The 23,828-nt window shown below is 45.6% G+C and overlaps 1 protein-coding gene across 1 annotated transcript in view; it reads left to right on the forward strand.

The window, feature by feature from the left end:
- The first annotated feature begins 302 nt into the window (after positions 1 to 302).
- SYNDIG1 (synapse differentiation inducing 1) overlaps positions 303 to 23,828 on the forward strand; it is a 77,225-nt gene continuing 53,699 nt past the window's right edge. Inside the window, exons 1-2 of the mRNA XM_039221809.1 lie at positions 303 to 383; positions 1,405 to 1,677. Coding sequence (XP_039077740.1) covers positions 303 to 383; positions 1,405 to 1,677 — 354 coding nt within the window. The remainder of the gene's footprint in view (positions 384 to 1,404; positions 1,678 to 23,828) is intronic.

Genomic DNA, 23,828 nt, shown 5'->3' on the forward strand with positions numbered 1-23,828 from the left:
GAATGTGTGATGAGTGGACAGGGGGCTGTCTAATGCATCACCTACTTAAGTCACTGACCCTCTGGAGAAGGTCCTTGTTTGTGATTTGAATGAGACCATCAGAATTTGCCTGTTCTCCCTCAACTGCCCGGAAAACAGTCTTAAAGGGAAGTTTTCATTAGTTTCCTGCAGCTCCTCAGCTGTCTGCAGGCTGACTAGAAGCTCTGATTGGCAGTGATATGTGCATTTAGTTAACCAAGGGAGGGACCATGGTCTCCTGTGGACTTTGTCTGTGTGTGCATGCGAGTGTCAGGGGGAAGAACATGGGGGCACTGCTGGGAGTGGACCTGGCAGCGATGCTCACGCAGCACAATGCTCACACGGGGTGTCCACCAGAGTGTTTGGTGCTTCAGGTCACTGCCTGCCCCTAAAGCCACCTGAGGAAGCAGCGAGCATGGCTGCAGTGTGCACCAAATGTCTCCAGTCTGTATCCAGAGGCTGCGTGTTTAACAACCTCTGCCTCTGGCAAAGAGAGTGAGGAAGCTAATGACCCTCTTTCAGAAAGAAATGCTCTATTTCTTTTTTAGGAAACAAAATCTGGAGTAAAATGCGATTCTATCGTTGCATAAAATAAGCACTTAGAGAGGCTGGCCCTGATTTTTGGATGAGTCAGCCTGAGTGTTCCATGTTTTGATGAGGAGAGAAAATTCATGATGGGGGCCCAGCAAATGGAATAACTGATTAGGCAAAAAGCATCCTCTAATCACAGCATCCAGAGGTGGATGTGCCGGTAGGACAACAACCATTTAGTGTGTGGAGCTAGTGAGCTTTTCTGCAGGGAAGTTTCATCCATGGCTGCCATTGTTAGTGGGAGCTAGAGTCTTCAGCAGCTTTTACAAAGCCCTGTGCCAGTCCCTGACCCCCTGCCTCAGACTCTCTAGGAGGCCTGGCTGAGCCCACAAGCCCCACTAAGTGGCCTCCTCACAGAGAAGCTTCCAAAAAAAGCAGCAGTCAACTCCTCTGGAGGCAGCACTTTCACACAGGGTTGACACCAGGCCCAGCAATGCCCTAACTCCTATCACAGTCTAAGGAGATGGAGGGAGCTCAGGGACAGTCAGTTGTGCAGTCTCCTTGCCCAACACCGACCCTCCGTGTCCTATAAACCTGTTTGAAGTCTTAGAATAAAGAGAGGATTACACACACTGGTGTGGCCTTCTGAGAGTGCCCATCCCATCCTTGCGTAGATGAAAACTTTACCCCCACTGTGTGTCACTGGATCCCAACGATCTGTGAAATAATGGGCTTCTGTAGGATTTGATTTCAATGGAATGACTTAAGAGTCAAGTACTTGGGATTTTTCTCTTCCTGTTCTTGATAAGGATCTCCTTAACTGGGGCTTCTTTCCTTGGGGGAAGTCTGCTGTAGGCAGTAACAACAACAGTGACCTTCCCGGAGGGGCTTTCTCCCTGCCAGGCTCAGCACCCATGTCTGGGGGCGTCACACACTGACTGTGTTAGTGGCTCTCTTCTTCTGTCCCATCCCTATCTTCCTTTCTTGCAGAGCGACTACTCGAGTGACACAGAGAGTGAGGACAACTTCCTCATGATGCCCCCAAGGGACCACCTGGGCCTCAGCGTCTTCTCCATGCTCTGCTGCTTCTGGCCTTTGGGTATTGCAGCCTTTTACTTGTCCCACGAGGTAAGCCTGTCTCCATCGGCCACACAGGCAGCCTACCCGGGCTGCTGAGGAGGAGAGCCTCAGAAGCCTGTTCAATCATGCTATCCCAGGGGCCTGCAGTTTATGGTTGGAGGACTGGCCCATGAAGGAGGTCATGGGCCTCACCTCAAGGTGCTGGGACTGGTGAGTGCTGGAGTCTTCTGCTGCTTTTTACAAACCTGGAACTGAAGCAGGCTGGGAGGTCTGCCTGTGAGCGGGCATCTAGGGTGTGCCAGCAGGACTGACCCAACTCTGGGAGGTACTGTGCCCAGGACAAGGACAACAGGAAGGAGGTGGTTCTGTCTGTGACAGGCTCATTCACATGAATAGGTTGTAGTGTCCACCACCTGTGCGTACTCCTCAGCTGAAGCTGAGTGAGAGGAATGGCCCATCCCAGGGTGAGTCACACCTTCCCTCCTCCAGCGTGAGGGTTTCTGGAGGCATTGGTTCCCAGATCTTTTTCATGCAAAGCATTTACCTTGTTGTGCCTTCATGGAAGCCAGGCTTTGGAAGATGTTCTCTAGCAAATGAAGAGTGTTCATGCATAAACAGTCTCTGTTCCCATTTTTTATTAATCAAAGGGACACACACCTGCCAGTCACAGTGTGTTTCAGCATTACCAAACCCAAAACCTCAGCCCAGCCAAACCAGAGAAAGACAAGGTGGCTCCCTGTGTCGGCAAGGTGGAGAGCATGGTACCCACACTCATGTGTGTCCCCTGGGTGCACTGTATGTCCCTTGGTGCTCAGGACTTCCTCTCTAGCTTCCAGGGTTCTGGGGCTCAGGCTGCAAACTCAGTCAGGCAGGCCTGGTGTCTGAAACATTTATTTCTCCCTGCTTGAAAACAGGTCCCCTGGCTGACCCCAGCATGGCCTCTCACTGCTTCTTGTTGGTTTCTGTGTTGATCTCATTTTGTTTTATGAGAGAAGAATCCCTTGATACATTGTCCTTTCTCCCCTCCCCATTTTATTACATCACAGAGGAACAGGGGAGAGCAGTGCACCAACTGATGTCAGAGCCCCTGAAAGCAAGTGCTTCTTAGTAGGAACTCTCGAGAGGCCCTTCCAGGCAGGGACAAAGCAGAGCCCTTCTCAGTCAGCACTGCTCTGCTGTCCTGGTTCTAAAGGATGATGGGTGTGGGGTGGGTATGTTGGGGGCAAGTCCTGCACTGCTGTGGTTGGGCTAAGCGGTTGTTCCGTATTGTTCCAGCTTGGCCTGGAAGGTCTGTCTAAGCTTCACCTTTGTGAGTTCATCCCACAATGCCAGAGACCCCCTTCTTTGGAGGAACAAGCATGGGCCAGGAAGCAAGACTCCAGGTCTGGCAGAGGCCTGGGTGGCTATGGGGCAGAGTCAGGCGTAGGCATACCCAGACCCCAAGAAGGGGACATAGGCACTACATAGGCTGAGAATTAGGGCACATAGCCAGACCTGGAGAGAAGCATGTGGACAGATACCCTCGTGTGTGCAAAACAGGGCCTGCCTGTTCCTGTATAAACTGCACTCTGAACCTGGGTCAGCATGCTACAAATAGGCCAGGGTATTTTCACTAAGAAAGGGAAGGTCAGGAGGGTAGAGCAAAGAGAAACAGCTTCTCACACATCATGGGCCATTCAGGTTTCTCCTTACGCTCAACGTGTGACTTCAGGTCTCCGCCTGTATCCCAGTCCTGCCACCTGCAGTGGTGAGGGAAGGCGGATCACTTCCAGCTCCTGGGTCAACCCTGCTGAGTAAGCCCTTTACGTACCCTGGCTGGAGGTGGGGGGAGTACCATTGATATCAGAGCTATATTTTGGTTGCCACATTTTAGATGGGGACAGATGTGTTTAAAGGGACAGCAGCCAACATTGGCATGAATGCACACATAGGGTGTTGGATGAAGTGAGCCCCGGGTAAGTGGCTGGGCACAGGGAAAGGAGGGAGAGGCTGCCCCTGTCTTGGCTGCTCCACATCCTGGGTGAGGCCCCCATCTCTGGAGCAGGGCAAGCTGTGCACACCACCTTTGTCTGAAAAACCAAGGCCACAGTTGCCATTTAGATTCTTTCTCAGAAAATAATTTCATTCCTCACAACTTAAGAACCTCTTACTTGGGCCTGATGTGTCAGATGTTTAATACCCTCAGTGGTAAAGATGATTCTGAGTATTTGTTTAACAGTGAATGTGAAATGCAGTGTCTATGGAGGCCTCTGCTCACACTGCTCCCAGGTGAAGAGCAAACATTGTTGAGGAGTTTAGGGGTTTCCTGCAGCATTGAAATTTGAAGAGAGTTTCTGAGGGATCCTAGCCTCTCAATCCCTCTTTTCATTGTGTTGTGAGCATGGATTTCCTTCAGTGGAACCCCAGCAGAGAAGAGGTGCCACATTTCATAGAGAACTCTCTGCAAGTGAGTGCCCTTCACAAGGCCTGTGTCCTGATCCTTCTCCCTAGGCCCACAAAGCTCACTGCTTACAGCCCACAGCTGTGGCACTTTGGGGCTTTCCTGCAGTTCTGGGGGACAACCAGCCTGGATGCTCAGCGTTCCAGCCCAGCCATCAGGCTGTGGGGCATTCTGTTTGTGTCCTTTCAGTCCAACTGCAGACACAAAGTCTGCAGCAGGCATTAGAGGGGAGCGTCCACGGGAGACCACGTGGCACGCAGTAGAGCAGACACGCTCCGCGAGTCATTACACTAAATTAAATCAGTACTTTCCTGGGCAAGGCCAGCTGGGAGCTCTCCCCATGGCACTGGAGAGAGGAGAGCCCAGAGCTGGTTTATGCAGGGTCCTTTGTTGGTGGCCACAGGCATGTCCTACTGCCCTCAGCTGCTGGGGTGCTGAAGCGCTGACGTCATAGTGGAGCAAACAGCCTATCTATGAAGCCAGGACCCCTCCAGGTTCCAAACACTGGCTCACAAGGAAATCTTTGACATCTAAGTGTGACTTAGGGTAATTTTTTTCCTTTTATCATAGATCATATCTCAGTGTAGTCACTGACAATTAGATCATGTCTGTGCATTGTCAAAATAACCACTTAACGGACTACTCAGGATCATGTGAGTCCATTCCAGGAAAACACAACAAAGCAAATCTCAGTGGTTAGATGACTTCGGGCAGGGGGGAGGAGAATTAATAGGATCCCTAGACTTAAAAAAAACAGCTTATTTTTTTTTTCTGCTTTATTCCGGTGGGGTCAGCAGGCAACTTTGCCAAGCCTGTTTCCTGATCCATAAAATGGTATCACAATAACCTAGTGCATGCAGTCATCTGGATCAGGGAAATGAAGTTAGAAAGTTTCCGGAAGGTTCCTGAAAAGCAGCAGGTGCTGACCATGCTCTCCTGGAAATCCCAGATGTCAGTACACAGGTAGGTCTCTAGGGGAAAGGATACCTGGAAGGAGACAGGATATTTTCTCTAACAGATTTTATAACTAAAAAGGTGTTGATTAAGTACTAGTAAGAATAGTACTGAAAGTGTTAGTAAAGCAGGTGACATCTGCTGAGCACCTACTAGGTCCCATGTTAAATACTACGCACCTGGCTTCTCAGGGAGTGGTCCTGACCAGCAGCATGGACATACCCGGAACTGTCAAGAACGCACACTGTCTATCCCCAGCACAGACCTGCTTGATCAGAGCATCTGGGTGTGGAGCCCAGGAATCTGCATTTGAACATAGGAAGACTGTGAGGCAGCAGTGCCATCATATCACTCTGCGGGTCATGAAACCAGGGTTCAGTGAGATCAGATGGTGTCCCAAGGCCAAAGGAGGCTGACGGTGAGCTGGGATTACCAGGACAGCCTGGCTCGAAGCCACCTCTAGAGGAGGCAGCTGGCTGGGCCTGATCAGCATGGAGGCCTTGGGGGGATGAGCATGGTTTTTGTCACAGCCTTATTTTACCTCAGCAACGTTAATTGTTTGCTCCATCCCCCAGTGCAAGCAGATTTTATAAACCAATTTATAGACGGGAAAGTGTTCTATGCAATTTTGGCAGAATCATCTAGGAACTGATGCTTTTCAATGATGTGGAGGATAGAAATGAATCTGTAATTTGCCAAGTGACTGCTGTGAGCTAGTTATTGCACACACTTTTTCTTATTTAACCTTTGAAATGAGTCTGAAAGGTGGACAGTTATTATCCTCATTTTATGGATGACAAAACTGAAATTTCCATGGATTAAATGACATATAGAAATCAGAGATGTAGCAAGTATGGATACATGACGGAAATATCATTATTTCTAACCTTAAAATCCAATCTTCTGCAACATAATTTTGCCTTTTATCTGTTTGCAAACAAAATTAGAAGCATAGTACTTGCTTCTAAATCCACCATTCCTGATCCCACTTATATCAGGGTAAAAGTGAGAAAGACACTTCCACTCTAGACAGTACTGTCTGTGCTGTGTACCCTCATCACCTCACTCAATCCCATGGGACAGGCGCTAGCGAGACAGAGGCTGAGGGCCCTCCCCAAGGAGTCCTTGGGTCTGGGCCTGAGTGCCGGGCAGGCCGGAGGTTTGCATGTGCTGTGTCTGCTGCAAATGTCTCCTGCATTCTAGTACTTATTATGTCTTGATTTCATTTCATTTCATAAAATGTTTCTTTCTTTTACTAACTGAAACATCATAACAATAATTAAATGAGAAACGGGTATTAAGAATCAGATTATGAATTTTATGAATAGGACCAGCAAAGGGAATTGGGCAAATTAGGGGGGAAAAGAGGAATCTCTTTATAGTATAAAACCAAGAAGAACAAGAGTCCAACTTTGCATATGATAATACCCTTAAAACCCAGTCATTCATCCGATATTTACTGAGCTCCCACTATGTCTCAGGTCTTGCTCTGGGTGCAAGAATATAGCAGCAAACAAAGCAGAAGTCCACCTTCCCAGAGCCAGAGCCAACATTCTTGTGATGAGAAGCAAAAAACACACAAAAGTAAACTTATAGCATATCCAATAGTGATACATTATAAAGGAGAAAATTCAAGTTGGAAATGGATATGGAGCATACATTATTTATTTATTTGAATGTTTTATTTATTTCTGAGAGAGAGAGAGAGAGACAGCGTGAGCAGGGGAGGGTCAGAGAGAGAGGGAGACACAGAATCTGAAACAGGCTCCAAGCTCTGAGCTGGCTGTCAGCACAGAGCCCGACGTGGGGCTCAAACCCACGAACCGTGAGATCATGACCTGAGCCGAAGTCCGACGCTTAACCGACTGAGCCACGCAGGTGCCCCGGGGCATACAATTATAAATAAGGGAGCCAAAGAAGGGCTTGCTGAGGGGGTAACATTTAATAATGAAATTATAGGCCGACTCATGAGTATCTCTTGAGGAAGAACTTCTCGGGCAGAGGGACAGCCAGTGCAAAGGCCCTGAGGGGGAACATGCCTGGTTCATACAGGGAATGATTTGGGAGCCAGTGTGGCTGCAGCAGGTGCACTTTGATTGTGGAAGAGGAAATAAGACAAGAGAGGGGTGGGGTGGGGCAGACCCCACAAGGCCTTTTAGGTTGTAACAGTGACTCAGGCTTTTTGTTTGGGGTGAGAAGCCACTGGGGTGTTTGAGCAGAGGAAAGACACCATCTGTCTACACTCTATCAGGGCAGCATGTGGAACGTAAGGGAAGAAGATACCATACTGGATTCGGGTATAATCATCAAGGAGTAGACCATCCAGTAGTGATCTGGACCACAGTCATGGTTGGGAATTTAGTGAGAAGTAGAGACATCAGGATGGCTTTTAGAAGAATGGCCAAAAGATTTCAGTTGTGGGTCTGAGAAGGAGAGAAGGAAAGGAGTCACTGGATGATGGGTTCCTTTGGCGGGGGGCACACTGGCTGTGTGCCAAGGGAGCAGGGGAGCCAGGCTTTGACCCTGGAAGGTTTGCAATGCCTTCTATCATCCAAGTGGAGACACTAAGAGGACAGCTGGTTGTGTGTATTTGGGACTTAAGGGAGAAGGACAGGAAAAAGATGAGGTTTAAGAATTAAGCTCTCACAATAGGGAGGCTGGTGGCAGCACTGGCAAGAGCAGTTTCCAGAGTGCTGGAAGTGAAAGGCCATGTCCGTGGGCTCAAGAGAGAGTAGGAGAGAACAATCCAGAGATACTGAGCTGTGCTTCTGGGAACCAGAACAGTAGGCACTGTGCAGAGGGTATGGGAGGGGCTCATGGGTGCTGGGAATGTTCTGTTTCTTGACCCGGGTGCTGGTACACACTTGCCAGCATTCCCACAAGGATAAAGCTCAGTAAGTGGAAACTGGTCACTTATTTAGCATCACGTTTAATGATACATGCACTTTTCTGTAGATATATTTTAACAATTTTTTTAAAAGATTATGGGAAGAGAACCATTGGATATGGTACATCAAGTTATCTATTTTGAAGAGTTTTGCTGTAAACAGAACGAGAAAGGGGGAGTAGTTAATAGGAGAGGTCATGTTAAGAAAAATTCTTTTAAGTAGAAGAAATCATAGCATATTTGTATGCTGATGAACGTGATCCAACAGAGAGGGGAAATTGACTTGACACCCAAGAGGAAGGAGGAGCTTGTAAAAGAGAATTTCTGGAGAGATGATCTTGAGTGGGTGGGCAAAGTAAATGGAAGCAGTTGTCTTCCTTTTAAGAAAAAGTTTATTTATTTATTTTGAGAGAGACAAAGACAGCATGAGTTGGGGAAGGGGAGAGAGAGAGGGAGACAGAGAATCCCAGGCAGGCTCCACTGTCAACACAGAGCCTGACATGGGGCTTCAAGCCACGAAACTGTGAGATCATGAACTGAGACAAAACCAAAGAGTCAGATGTTTAACCAACTGAGCCACCCAGGAGCCCCAAATCACTTATTGTCCTTAAGAGTTCCCAAGTTCATGCAGAACACAGGAGGCAGGTGAGGGCGCAGAGCCCTCATCTTAGGGCTCCAGGTTCCTAAGTTGCACAGGAAGCTCCTAAGGGAGCAGTGGTTGATGTCCGAGGAAGAAGGAGGAGCTGGGGGCAAGAGAGAGCATGTAGGACTGTGGCCCCTGATGCCATCTCACATGCCTTGCCAGCAAGGCCCTCCGCAGGGCTCCCCTGACTAATTCTTTGGGGCCCAGGCAGAGGGGATGCACTAGGGCTGCCAGCTTGCCTGAAGAAGACCACAAGCAAGGGATGCAGGGACTCAGTACATAAGCAAAGGAGCAGGTGTGAGGATGGGCTGTGGAATCTGGACAAAATAAGAAGGGAAGGGAGGATATGAGGGCAGTGGGGCATGGGCCGTAATAAGTGCCCTAGCACTGAACATTTGCTATGCTCAGGCACTGTTCCTGCATTCACTCCCTGTGCTTCTGAGGAGGGTCCTCCTGTCCCCATATTCAGGTGAAAAAATGGGCCCAGAAACATCAAGTTAGGTCACATCTCCAGGGACAGAGCCAGGATCAGTCCCCAGCCTCCCACTCAACATCACTGCCCACCTCCAGGTTAGTGCTCAGTAATTATGTACTTGGTGACTGATTCCACCCAAATAGCAGTCAAGTGTTAGAGAAACCCTGGGTCTTGCTTTAGAGATTATGAATACTCACATAGGGAAGAAATATCTAAGTCTTGGATCCTTTCCTCTTGTTTTCTCAGTGAAATAACAACCCTGGTTATAGCTCCTAGGGATATGCCCTTCCTATCCAGTAGGACTGGATAATATTAAATTACAGGAGAGAACCAAGCAGTCCTGAGTAATAATATATGCCAAAAGATACTTACTATATTTCTTACATTTGACTTTCTCTAGCCAAGTAGAAACATAAGTCAAGTACATTACAGGCTGCCTTTTTTCCCTCTGAATAAGTGGCTATACAAATTCTGCAAAGGTGAAGGGAAACAATTATGGCATTTAGGATGTGAAAACCTGTCGCTTGGATCAGCCCTGGTAGAAGACATGGGGGACACCCTTACTGTCCAATGGGAATTAAATGCTTCCCTCCTAAATCTCTCACCTTGGATGTTAATACTAATCGATTATGGCTGATTTGTAGGATTCTTGAGAATGTTTTAACCCCATTTCCATAAAGAACCAAAAATTTTCTGTAACCACTCAAGACATTGTGCCTCTCAAAGAGAGTGAGGGTATGATTTCCTTGAGAATGCCAAATAATACTATTTGCTGGATTTGCTTTTGTAGTTGGTTCTTGAGCCACCACATTACTGGTGCTAAAAAGAACTAACCCATGGGGCCATCAGAACTTGGATGACTTGCTCCATCTTCCCATTTATCGATATTGAAAGAACAAACTGATCTGCTCTTAGAAAAATATGAGATTGGTAAGATGATTTGAAAATAGGGAACAGGAAATTGCTAGGGACTTCTGCTCATTGCCTAGACTTTTGACCTCTTGTAGCTGGAATAACTCACATGTTGTGTGTGTGTGTGTGTGTGTGTGTGTGTGTGTGTGTGTGTGTGTGTTTATTTTTCTGAGAGCAACTTAGATGATTAAATGTGAAGAAATCTTTTTCTTTGCAACATTGCTTCTCCACAGCACCCACACATGTGTTTACCTACATGTGGTTTCTAAGTCCTTTCCCTCCCCACCAGTCACCCTCAGATGTCAATGACCATCAACTGGACACCTTCACATTTATGTGATTAGTCTCCATGTCAACCACAGGGGTGTCACTAGCTTCCCATAGGTGTTGTGACTTGTGCAGCAGAGGAGCATCTGACTTTGAGTATCTGATGCCCTTGTCGCTGAGGTGCAGAGCATCCAGGCACCACAGAGAGGTACATGCAGTGTCTGGGGGTGCTGAGGCAGTGGGATTATTTCTTCCATGGGGGTTCAGGGAAGAGATGGCCCCTAAATTTCCTCCTCCTTCCTTACCCTCAGCCTACCATTCAAGGCCTTCTCATGGTCTTCCACAATGCACTCAGAGGAGACTTCTTGGCAGCACTGCTCAGCAGACAGATGATGGATGTCATCCACTATGCATTTGCAGCTAAAAGTGCAAGCTAAAAGGGAAGAAATACTATGTTCAGAAGAGATTCTGGCTTTATGTTATAGGAATGGCTGCATGTGCTTTTCCTTATTTCTGTTCTAACATTTCAGGACATATTTTACACCGCCCCCCCCAGGGACTGCCCTATTCCATGTTATTTCTGATTCTGAATGACCTACCGTTATTAGGGTGTACCAATTTTGGCCTTATTCTCCAGGAGCTGTTGAGCTGGAAGAGGGAGAGCCCTTGCTGCAGTGGCTGAGCGTGGCCCTGGCCTAGCCCGTGGGGGCTGGAATGGGGGCCACTGCTTCCCCTGTAGGGCCCTGGGAAATGACTAACATCATAGCAGCAGGCTGATGAGCACTGAGAAGAAAGATCCGCCAGCCTCCTGGACTTGCCCTAGGCTCCCTAGGACATGGAACCTGCAGCAAGTTTGGGGTGATAATTCTTTATTTGGAGGTACAATCCCAGGTCAATGAAAGTGAAGGTAATGGAAATGGTGCATGGAAGGAAGGAAAGAAATGAAGTGGGTGCCTTACCATGCTGGCCACCACCTCCCAGTAGAGGAAGCTGGTTGCTCACTACACAGGACCTCACTGGCAGGGGCCACTGGAGAGGGAATGTCATCCTGCTCCCATTGCCCCACACAGGTGATTTACCTGCTTGGGCTGTAGTGGAAGAGAGGCCTGGGATAGAGCAGGCAGTGACCAGCCAAAGGCAGGAGGCTGAGGGGTTCTGAGGCACAGATGTGTCTCATGTCCCTCCCACTGAAAGCACAGGTACTGAGCTAATCACCTGGGCATTTAGCAACCTGAGGTTTTAGCCCCTGTTATCCCTGAGGACTGCCCCTCCCCCAAGGACACAGGAGTATTGAAAATGTAACAGGAACATTCCTGGCCCAAAACATACCTGACACCAAAAGTAAAATGTAATAAGCAATAAGGTAGCATCCAGCCTTTATTCTTTACAAGGCAAGAGCAGCTCCCCTCCATAGAACCAGAACTACAGTAAGAGAGTTGCAATATGCAATATGAGCTGGGCAATATGCAAACTGCTTTATGGGTACCTAATTATTACAATGGCCCTATTAAATAAAGTACTAGTGGGGCGCCTGGGTGGCTTAGTCGGTTAAGCGTCCGACTTCCGCTTAGGTCATGATCTCGCGGTTCGTGGGTTCGGGCCCCGCGTCGGGCACTGTGCTGACTGCCAGCTAGAGCCTGGAGCCTATTTCGGAGTCTGTGTCTCCCTCTCTCTCTGACCCTCCCCTGCTCACGCTGTCTCACTCTCTCTCTCCTAGAAATAAATTTAAAAACATATTTAAATAAATAAATAAATAAATAAGGTACTAGTATTATCACCATTTCACAGATGAAAATAGTGGGTAGACCCTGTTCACATCGGGGTACGTGTTACTTATGAATCCTTCAGATATATTCAGAGCCACTTCTTCAGAACAAGTTTACAGCAGATCATCTTTCATCCTCACCACTGGCTGAGAGGCAGTTTCCCTCTCGCCCTGCAAGTGAGGAAGCTAAATCTCAGCGAGGCTGTTTAACTTATTCAGGATTACACAGCAGGTTAACTGCACCAGGAGCAAGGGGCTCACAGAGGATGAGGTTCCAGGGAAACACTGCAATGCCGGGAGAGTCCTTCTGTGCCCACATTTGGCTCCTAGAAGTTCTAATTCAATCTCATCCATGATCATCTTTTTTCAATTTAATGCTAATTGATTTGGGTTTACTACTTTTCTCTTGTAAAAATTGTGGGGTTTTTTTAAACTTTCTTATCAGTCCCCATTTATCCTTCCAACAAAGAGCTAGCTTGTGGCTTCAAAATTTATCCCCTGGTTGTTGAGACAATCAGTCAAATGACTTCTTTTTTATGTCTTTAGTTTTTAAAATGTTGAGCTCTCCAAATGTGGGATATATTGTTATACATTTTTGAAAGTCAGAAAATCAGAAAGGGACTGGAAAGAAAATAAACTATGAAAGGAAAAAAAGAAAGGAAAAGAACCCCAAATATAAGCAATGACTGACTTTTCTCTCCTTCCACGCATATGTTTGCATTTGTTTTGTGTGTCGTGTTTTTTTTAAGATTTTATTTTTAAGTAGTCTCTATCTCCAACATGGGCCTCAAACCCACAACCTGAGATTAAGAGCTGCATGCTCTATCCACTGAGCCATCCAAGCACCCCTATTTGTGTGTTTGTTTTAACACTATTAATCTGAAGATAATTTTCAATCCATTTTTAGTTTGAAAATAATACTCATACATAATTGTATAGTATAGCAAATTACTGTAAAGCACACAGCCAAGTAACCATCACCTAGGTCAAGAAATAGAATATCCAGTGTCTTCTGCTACACTCCCTCCTGATTACGGCCTCAGTCCCCACCAGTGAGTACTGCAGTGACTTCCAAAGGACTCACTTCTTTGTATATCTTTATGATATTACCCCCTAAGTTTGCATCCCCAAGCCCTCATTGCTTTATCTTTCCTGACTGTACTTGCAAGAGCTACATTGAATATAAGTGACATTCTTATCATGTCTTGGGTGTCTAAGGGAACATTTCCAACCTTAATAGTGGCATAGGAGCTTTCAGATAACTTATTTTTTGATCACGAAAAGATGCTGAATTCATCAAAAGCTTTTTGTGCAAATGAAAAAACTATGTGAATGTTTTCCTTCAGTCTACAATGAGAGGAATTACATTGGCTGATTACAAAATGTTAAACAGATCTTGCATGTATTGCCTTTTTTTTTCTTTTCTCTGAAAATTCATATAAAATTGAAATTATTTAGTTGTTGAACCTTCCATGACACTAACACTAGTGGAATTATCTTTGTCTGGAACTTTCTTTATAGAAAAAAAATTTTTTTTTAATATTTTTATTTATTTCTAGGAGAGAGAGAGACAGTGTGAGCAGGGGAGGGTCAGAGAGAGAGGGAATCACAGACCGAAACAGGCTCCAGGCTCTGAGCTGGCAGTCAGCACAGAGCCCGACGCGGGGCTCGAACCCACGAACCGCGAGAGCATGACCTAAGCGAAAGTCGGACACTTAACCGACTAAGCCACCCAGGCGCCCCTATAGAAAGATTTTTAATTACTGATTGAATGTATTTAATATTGATGAATTTAATTAGGTTGCATTTGGTCACATTGTATTTTTCTAGAATATTGTCAGTTTCATCTAAATCATCAATTTTATAAATGTTTTCAAAGTATGAACTTGGATCTTTCTTATTTCCCTTTTAAATAAAAATAGAAGGGTGGATAGACAGATATAGATACCCCCAAGATGACATTATTGTTAACATCTTATATTGTGTTTATCTGCATATACCCACATACTTCACTCACTCTGTTTCTTATTCCTTCCTGAATTTTTGATCTTCTGGCTTGAATAATTTTCCTCTTACCTAGAGAACATCCTTTAGAATTTCATTTAGAATGAGTCTGCCGGTGAAATGCTATTTGTTTTGTGTCATTGAAAATGCCATTTTATTACTTTTATTCTTGAAGGTGTTTTCACTAATACGGAATTGTGAGTGGCAGTTCTCTCTTCACTTGTGTTGAGGCTTCTGATACACCCATTCACTATTTATACGTTTTATAGCAATTAGCTGCCAAAATTTTTAAATTTTCTTTTGTTTTCTTGAACCTCATAAGCAGAGGTGTTTTATAGTCTGTATGCCTGATGATTATAATGTTGGGTACTCTTGTGATTCTATTTTTTTGTTTCTCTTTGTTTTTACTTATGAAATATTTTCTTAGATTTTTGTTGTTGTATGTGGGTCATTGTTTTGTGGGGTTTTTGTTGGTTTTGTTTGTTTATTTTTTGAGAGAGAAAGAATAGGAGGAAGGGCAAGCGGGGAGAGAGAGAGAGAGGAGAGAGAGAATCTTAAGTAGACTCCATGCTCAGCACAGAGCCTGACATGGGGCTCAATCCCACAACCCTAGGATCATGACCTGAGCTGAAATAAAAAATTGGACACTCAACTGACTGAACCACCAGGCGCCCCATGGTCATTGTTTTTGGGGAACAAAGTGTTCACGGAATATTTTGGGGTATTTCTTTGTTGTTGCTGGGACGTGGGGCAGAGACAATTCAGGGTCAAGTTCACCTTAGCCCAAGCTCAAGTTTTGAGCAGATGCAAGCCAGCCTGTAATTCAAAGGAAGGTAGGTATACATCTACCTCATTGTTTCTTCTATGATTTAGCTCTGTATTGCTCTATCCCATGGCAGTGGCTAGTTTGCCAGGATATCCTTCTTTGGAGGACTCTGTACCCCAAAAATAACCCCACACACTCCCTCTCAGGCACTTCTTTTGTGTCAGAAAACATCACCAGGGCAGAAGTATCTCTCTGTGCCTGTCCTGTCCCTCCAGGTTCTTCTCCTCTCCCTGGCCTTGGCCTAATAACCCCTCATTTTCTTATATTTTTGATGCTTTTAAAAATGTTCTTTAATAATTGTTCTTGGGTTTTTTGCTATCTTTATGCAAGGCAGTTACTAGAATCATTACAGAAGCAGAAGTCTGCATGTCTTTTCTTAATTGTTTATATGGAGAATATATTTATTTCATAACAGGAATTTTTTTATTAGAAAGTCAAAGGCTTGGTTGAAGAACTTAGATTATCCATTGCTTGAATTCCCAGTCCTTCTGGTGCTAACAGAAAGTTGAACTGACTCTTTGCTGTGCATAAGTGACCAAGTACAAAGCTACGTAGGTTGACAGGGGTGTGAGAAAATGGGGCAAAGCCCATATATGCCTCACACGCTGGAGAAGCAGCATCCCTGTGTAAACGATACCAAACATAGGGTCTAGAACTTCTTAGATGTTCACTAAGTCCTGGTTGCATTTGTGCCTGAAGCAGAGATGTGTGTACCCATGTTCCACTTGGTCATTTCCTAAAGATGAGCCATGTGGCTTATAAATAAATGAGTATCACCTAAGGGTGTCCAGACAGATGGAAGGAGTTGGCTATGACTGAGATCAAATCAGCCCTCTAAACAAATACTCTGAGAACGTGCCCCATGAAGGACTGTGGATAACTGGCATTAAGCCCAGGAGGATCCTGTGGGACACAGAACCCATCTCACTCCTCCCAGGTGCTCCACCCACAGAGGGAGATGCCATCAGTCATGGGTTGAGGGCTACTACTGTTAATTCTTTGGTCCATCTGGGTTGTTCCTGCATCATAGTTGGAAACGATAAAGACAGAGGTGACCTGAGGGTGGTGAAGGAGTAAATCACACTGATGTAAACTTTATGCTGTAGAAGGAAGTAGACTGACATAGGACAATCAGCCTTGAATGCCAGAGACCCTTGAACATGGAGCAGAGAGTCTGTCTATTAATGAGCATTTTAAACCAAAGAATAGTGGGTTGGAAGTAGAACACCATGAAAACTAGTCAGGAAGCACAGTATGGAAACAGTATGCTCTAAAATAAACTCATCTTTAGATTAAAAAATCTTTTCACAAGGAAATCAGCAGACGTATTTGTCAGGCACTGTGAGGTCTCTGTGGATGCCTCCTGTACACTCTTGGGGTCACTGGAGGTAGGCGGAGGAAGACCCAAGACCATTCATCTCCCTTCACCTTCCTGTCAGCCAGAAGCATAGTTATAGTAAATTTTTTGTGTGAAAATGAACTGGGACCCTTTCAAATGTTTGAAGAAAAATGCTCTGGGTATTTTCATAAGCTGTCACCTGTCCATCTTTCTGACCACTTCTCTTCCCAAAACAAACCAGTGTTTTTATGTTCTCCCATCAAAACTTTGTCACAAGGACAGACTTCTGATGGTCACTATTCTTTTTGCTTCAAAATTGTGTGTTTAGAACAGGTTCATTTACATGAAACCAGACCCTTGCATATTCCACATGCTGAATGGTGTTGTTCATAATAATTAACATGTCTTAGAGTTCATGTTTTATGTACTTCACCATGCCCCTTTCTTCTCTCCTCAAGTTCATTATCTTAAATGTCCCCTGATTCATGGTAAACTGAATACTACTTAATGAATGTTATCTGTGGGCACCAGCAGATTCTGAATTAGCACAAGATCCAACTTCCTACTTGAGAGTCACCAGTCATTCAAGGTAATAGGCAGAGAGTTAGAGATTTTCTGGTTCAGCAAGGTAACCACTCTGTAGCTGGAGTCTGGGAAAAAACCCTGGCAAAGCATGTCCCAGACCTGGGAGGTGCAGAGAAATAGGAGTGAAAGGACCATATGGGGAGGAATGTGCAACCAAGGGACTGAATGGATGGGAGGGGCTTGGAACAGGCCCACCTCAGTCTTCCAAGGTGAGTGTCATGTTAGTTAATGTTTTGGGGAGGGAGCTTCAGGGCTGAAAAAGCCCAAGCAGGCATAGAAATAGAGCTGACTTTGCAGACAATGATTTAAAACATGGCTGAAGGATGGGCTCACTAAGATGGATATGTTTAATGTGCCATGGCAGCTTGATGGACAGCAAAAGATCTCCCCCTCCCTCTCCCTTTTTCTCCTTCTCTCTTCCTCTCTCTCTCTCTCCCCTGCTCCATTGATATCTCTATCTCCATGTGCACATTTAATATGCTGATTGTATCTTTGAGAGTTGTTTTTGCAACTTCTGTATTTAAACAATTCCATATAAATATTAATGATATGAGGCAGCCAAGACAAATCAGATTTCTGATCTGTTTTTCTCCCCATCTGGAATCTATGCTGGATGTAAGTTACTGATTTTAACTATTTTGGTATATAAATGAACACATACATCATGTCTGTTTTGTTACCTGGAGTGTATTGTATGGATTTTTCTTCAGTTATAGATGATTCTTTGTTTCAGTAATTAGTATCTTGACTTTGTGATTATTTGTCTGTAGCAGAGAAACCCATATGATGATTGATTGTTCAAGGGCAGATCCCAGGAATTGCCTGCAGATTCCAAATCTAAGGATAAAATCTCAATGTATTAAATTTTACATTCTTCCATCTGGCCTTATGGGTCACCTCAAATTACATTTCTAAATATACGAATTTTGAGGATACAGATACCTCTAAAAGCATGTTTGTTCATGTTTCTTTTGCATCTCTTTTAAGATTAAGGCCCCCACACAGGTTCTGTGACATCCTGAGAACCAAACAGAGGTGCAGTTCCAAGAGCTCCTGGTTTGTTCAGTGGCCCTTGGTCCCTGGCCATGCTTATAAAAGCAGAGTCCAGCCTGGCTAGGCATGCACTGGTCTATAACAGAGGCAACAAATGGCACCACAAGTGTCTCTAGGTGCAGCTATATGGACAGCCCCTGTTAGCCTCAGATGGCCTCAAGTCAGGTCTCAGGGATCCCCATGTGTTGGGTATATGACTGTGATGGTTGGTCAGTGGGACACTCTGCCTTCTCTCAGAACTAGGGACAGGCCAAGGCTACTAATCCATCTTGTATCTTGCATAGTATTAAATGCCACTTTGCACGAAGGATAGCAATTGCATATATTTTGACTCACGTGTATATTGATGCAAGCTGAACATACAAATTCAAGAAGGGTTGTGATGCATCTTTGGTTGATGAGCACATTATACATTCTCATGGAAATCTAGGGCCATATTTAGTACATCTCTGATATTTTCATTTTGCCATCAGTGGAATTGAGTCTTTCTCACTGATGGAGACCCTTTCACTGGGTTACGTAACCCATCAGGCCAACTGTCTGTGGGTGCTTTTAAAAACTTTTTTAATGTGTTTTGTTTTTTTTCTTTTTTTTGAGAAAAAGAGAAAGAGAGGGGCGCCTGAGTGGCTTAGTCGGTTACACGTCTGAGTTTCGCTTAGGTCATGATCTCACGGTTCGTGGGTTCGAGCCCCGCGTTGGGCTCTGTGCTGACTGCCAGCTCAGAGCCTGGAGCCTATTTCGGAGTCTGTGTCTCCCTCTCTCTCTGACCCTTCCCTGCTCACGCTGTCTCTCTCTCTCCTAGAAATAAATAAAAATATATATATATAAAAAAAGAGAGAGAAAGAGAAAGAGACAGAGCATGAGCCAGGGAAGGGCATAGAGAGAGGGAGACACAGAATCTCTGAAGCAGGCTCCAGGCTCAGAGCTGTCAGCACAGAGCCTGACATTGGGGCTTGAACTCACAAACCATGAGATTGTGACCTGAGCTGGAGTCAGCCGTTTGACTGACTGAGCCATCCAGGCACCCCATTTCTGTGGGTGTTTTAAAGATACTTATAACATTGCATTTGCACCTATGCATTAAAAAATGGTCCAGCAAGAGGACAGGGCCCTTCCTGACAGCTCTGGAGGTGGCTATTCTTGGCAATCCCCCTGTTTTCGTGCTTCCTTGATGAACATTAGCATTTCCTGGAAAGTGGAGAGTTCTATGAACCCTAGACACAGAGCTTAGCAGATGATGAATTTAGAGATGAAAAAATTATCTTGAGCACAGCATGTACTATGACCTGTAGAGCATGTGTGTTATACTTCTTGTCTTTATTTTCCTTCTCTACTTTTATATGGAGGACTCTTTATTTTTAACCTGTCTAGGTTATATATAAAATAGCAAGGAGTCTCTGAAATGCAACTGCAGAATGTTTTTACATTGGTTTATATCTCTGTCCACTTGAGCTTTGTGTGGCAGCCATGTTCCAGCCCACACAAGAGCTGAGAGCCCCACATCTTCAGCTTGTAAGCATGTAGGGAAGAACTGGGGGGCTGGTTTGAAGATAATTCAAAGAATTCAAATAAGTCAAAGATAAGACAAATTCTTGAATGACATGATTTCAATTTATTTAGGGGACTAGGCAGAGAGAGATGTCTTCTAGAACTGGTTGTGCACTGGGACATATTAAAATGCAGGTGGTGAATTTCTGAGTATGAGTCAGCTGCTGTTGGGGCCAGCCACCTCCTTTAGCAATGCCTTGGACCCCTGCCATCCTCCATCTCAGCACAGCTGTGGCTCTCCAGAAAGTCCCATCATTTGGGACACTTTGGCTTTCCTATTTGAGCTCCAGGTTCGTTCCCCTGTATCCAAACTGGGCATTTTCAAAGTAAGTGTGAACTCCATGGCTTCTTCATTATCCCTATTCTGCCATTATCCCCTAGCCTCCTGCTATGTTGCTATTCTCCAAGACCGCCTGCCCCCTTCCAGGTCCCACTGCCTACTATCAGCACCCAGGGTCTCCGGTGGTCTCTTTATCAACAGGAGAGCCACAGAAGCTTCCAGACTGTCCTGGAAAAGTTCATAGGCACAGAAAGCAACAAAACCAGACTGACTGTACTTCATGGTCATCCCAGATATCCTTCTAAATGCAATGGAGATATAATAGGTTGGTGAAGAGATGAGACATTTGAGACTATCCCTAGAGTTCAATTTAAAATAATTCTCTGCATTCCTGAGATGATTTTGGATATTTTGCTCAGTTTGTACAGTGCTTTGCATTCCTTTGGAAATGCCATGCAGAGTTTGAAAACCAAAATGAATCTTGTAAGTGACAAGTCTTCCTTCCAGAGCCATCTGTGTCCACACAACGATTTAGGGTCACCCTGTCAAGGGCACTTGGGAGCATGTTTATGCATGTAGCATTGCACACAAGGGAGCCAAGCACTAATCAGACAGACCTCGGGTAACAGCCCCATCTCTGATTCCACTTTATAGTGCCTGAGTCACGCACACCACCCACAAAAGAAGCTCAGATTTATGCAATGCCTGATTGCTCCTGCCCTTAAGCTAGTTTTTAGGTAATTGGCAAGGTATCTCACAAGGAACACTCACAGTGTGGTATAATTTATTATGTATGAATGTTGAATCATGAGAAAACGGAGTTGCCTGAAGTTCAGCTAACATGCTCAAGTCTGAAAGAAGCCAGAGCCCCAAACTGAATGTAGCCACCTGGCCTGTCCCGTGGGTGCTGTTTGCCTGTGGTGGGCTTGTCACTTCCCGAGGGTGTGGGGGGAGGTGATGTGCCCATGAATGAAAGTAAGCCATTCCAAGAAGCAGCGTGGCTTCTTAGAGAAGGCTTATCTCTTTCCTAAGTGCCCTTCTGCCCAGTTACAAAGAGGAGGATCTGGCATCTCAATTCTTGAGTTAGAAGGACACTTTCTGTCCACGGTGCATTCTTAGGCACAAATCCTACAGGATTATCTAGAATCTGTTCCAATGTGTGATATTCTGGGTGCTGCCTGAGTGTTCTCTGGATTTCTGTTAATGGAAGTAGCATTTACCATCATACAAGGCTCCTTCCCCTCTGCTCACCACATCCTTTTTGCTGGGAATCCTTGAAGCCTCTCTGTACAAAGCTCTTCTAATCACTGTGCCTCCCTCAGTCCCTTTACCTGACTCTAGAGCCTAGTGAGCTGTTTTCTGAAAATGAAACATCTTCCAACTCACAACCATGTTCCAGAACCTCCCTTTCTAATATATCTGCCAAGGCCTTGAGTTAATATTCCTTAGGAAGATAGGCCCAGCTTACAGACTGCCCAAGCCCCCACTGGTCTGCAGGGCAGACTGGAACCCTTCAGTCTGGACTCAGGTCTCTGCCTCCAACAACCCTTCTTCCCCTCAGCCCTAAGACGTGCTCATGGCCCCCGTGCCACTTCCCCAAGAACCCTTGGTTCTCCTACCCTGGGGGCTTCCACTTGGTCTTCAAAACTTTATGCAGGGTGCTGTCTCTTGGTCTCTTCCTGTACAGCCCCTCCAGGGAAGCACTATGGTCCTTTCTGGCTGTTTCTGTTCCCTGGTACCCATTTCAATCACGTGAGGGGACCAGCTTGGCTCAAGACTCACAGGGAATTGGGCCAGACCCATCTTCCTGTGGGTATCAGACATGATTCCCAGGAGGGGATGAACCTGTAATTCAGGAGTTCTAAAATAAAATCCAGGGAATACATGGAGCCTTCACTGCTGTCCTGTAATTACACATCTTCATGTGAGTATTCTGCTTCATCCAAGTCCATTGCATAATTGTGCTAATGGTTCATAAGCACTTGATGGAAATGGCAAGAAAATATCGCCCAGGTGAATATTGCATTAATGTATCCAACAAGTTCTCTGAAGGCATGACTAGTTAAGTGCAGGTGAATTCTGCTTGCCTCCTTTCTTGGTGTAAGAGCCTTTCATGAGAAAGGCTAATTCTTTCCAAAAATTCTTTATTATTCCTTATCACTTCAGGAACAAGGAGGCCCCACAATGACTTTGTACATCTTACCAGTGAGTGAGCTCTTCCCCAGAATAAATTCTGTTTTTTCATTAGATAGAAAGAATCTGACTCCAGGTGAAGATGAGGAGGAGGCAGCGGCTTTGATTTGGGATTTTAACCTTTTGTGGCCAAGACAGAAATCCAGCGCACCCCAAACACCAAACCCAGTCTGGTTGGGAAATTGGTGACTAGCCCTCTGATGTAGACCTCCTGGTGTTCTTGTCTTAGAGCAGGATAGCAAAGAAGTGTGAGCCCATCTTGTGTGACACGGAGCATTGCATGCCAGAAAACCAAAGAAGGGCTCTGAGAGCCAGGCTTAAAAGCAGTGTTGGCACAGCCTCTTACTACCCTGCAAAATGACTGGTCTTATGACCCAGGAACTTAATAGAACTCAAAAGCTAGGGGAAAGGCTTAAAGCAGAGTCAACCTTAGCTGTGCCTCTAACTATATCTTAATTCAGAACAAGTTTCCATCAGCTCCCTACATAGAATCAAAATAATAGTTTGTCACCATCAAGAAGTAGGAATTAAGAGTTTCAGCTCATGGGAGTCAAGAAAGAGATAAGAGTCAGGTACTCGGGATCTGGGGAGGTTCCCTGATCTAGAAACATCACTGTTGGCCACTCAGGGACAGGGCATGTCCCCTAGCATCCACTGCAGGGACGTAATAGTGACAGTGGCCATTGTTTCCCAGGTGTCTGCATGTTCACTATCACACATGTCCCCCAACGATTCTGAGGTGACAAGAAGTGCTTTGCTGACAAGGGAACTGAGGCTCAGAGAGATCAGGCAACCTGCCTGAGGCCCCAGGCCATAAAGGTGGGTGTGCAGGATGCAGACCTGGACTGGAAGCCTGCCTTAGAGCAGACACTTTCAACGTGTCTCTAACCCGCCGCCCTGCAAAGCAAATCAGAAGGTACCATAGCTCCATGCTATTCATATAAAAGGTGTGGGTGATTGGGGTTGGGATTTTAGAGACCATCGCAGTGACATTTGTTCCCAGCTGTGTGACCCAGAGCAAGTTACTCAGCCCTCTGAGGCCTTCAATGTATGACAATACCAGGTCAGATAAGGCTATGAGTCCCATCTGTCACCACAGCCAGAGCTGTTGTATGCACTGGATGACAGCAGGTGAACATGCTCTGACTATCAGTGGAATGGTACCATCCCATCCCTGGACAACCTCTCCACATCTGTATCTGCCTCTTAGACAGAGTGGCATCCCTCAAGCCCCATGCAATATGCTTTCTGGCCCCATGATCAGCTTCCTAAGACATGCCCATGCAACCCCTGCTTAGAAACACTGGGTCTCTGCAGGGCCACCAGGATAGAACACAAACTCCTGCCAATATGAGGCCATATCTGCAGCCATGTCTTGTCTGCACCCAGGGTAGTGCTCCCACCCATTGCAATTTCCAAACCCACCTTCCCCACCCACCTTGGAGCCCCCACCAAGAGACTGTCCCTTCTCACCTGCTTTCCTGTCTTCATGAAGGAGCACATGCTTATATAAGTGTGAGAGTCACCTCCTTGCTAACATCCTTCTGAAGACCCTCTGACTGCTGAGTTCTGCTGTCTGTTTTGCCCTGTAGCCCCTTGGACAGTAAGCTCTTCTTGTTACGTGAAGGGACCATGACCCCCAGATGACAAAGATGTAAAGAAGACTTGGAGTCTGAATTTTTAGCATCTTGAGTCAGGAGACGATGGGCTTTTGAGGCTTCTGGAGTGGCTTTGTGGAAAGGGCATCCTGTCTCCCAGGTGGGGAAAGGGCTGCTCACCTCGCCAATTAAAGTTGACAAAGGAGAGCACACTGGTTATCAATGCGATTGTGCATTCCTTCACAACCCTAACTTGCATTATTAGAGTGTTTAGTATTCATGGGATCTGTGACCTGGTAAAGGGGTGTAATAAATACACTTCCCTGTGTTTGATTGGTTTGTGTGTAAACACTAAAACATGGAGGCAAGATCTAAAGAATAAAAAGACCTGGCATGCAAGAACACTTTTCTCAAAAGCCTTCCACACTCA

The sequence above is a fragment of the Hyaena hyaena genome, unplaced genomic scaffold (assembly GCF_003009895.1).
Source record: "Hyaena hyaena isolate Hyena2069 unplaced genomic scaffold, ASM300989v1 scaffold_1023, whole genome shotgun sequence".
Taxonomy (NCBI): Eukaryota; Metazoa; Chordata; class Mammalia; order Carnivora; family Hyaenidae; genus Hyaena; species Hyaena hyaena.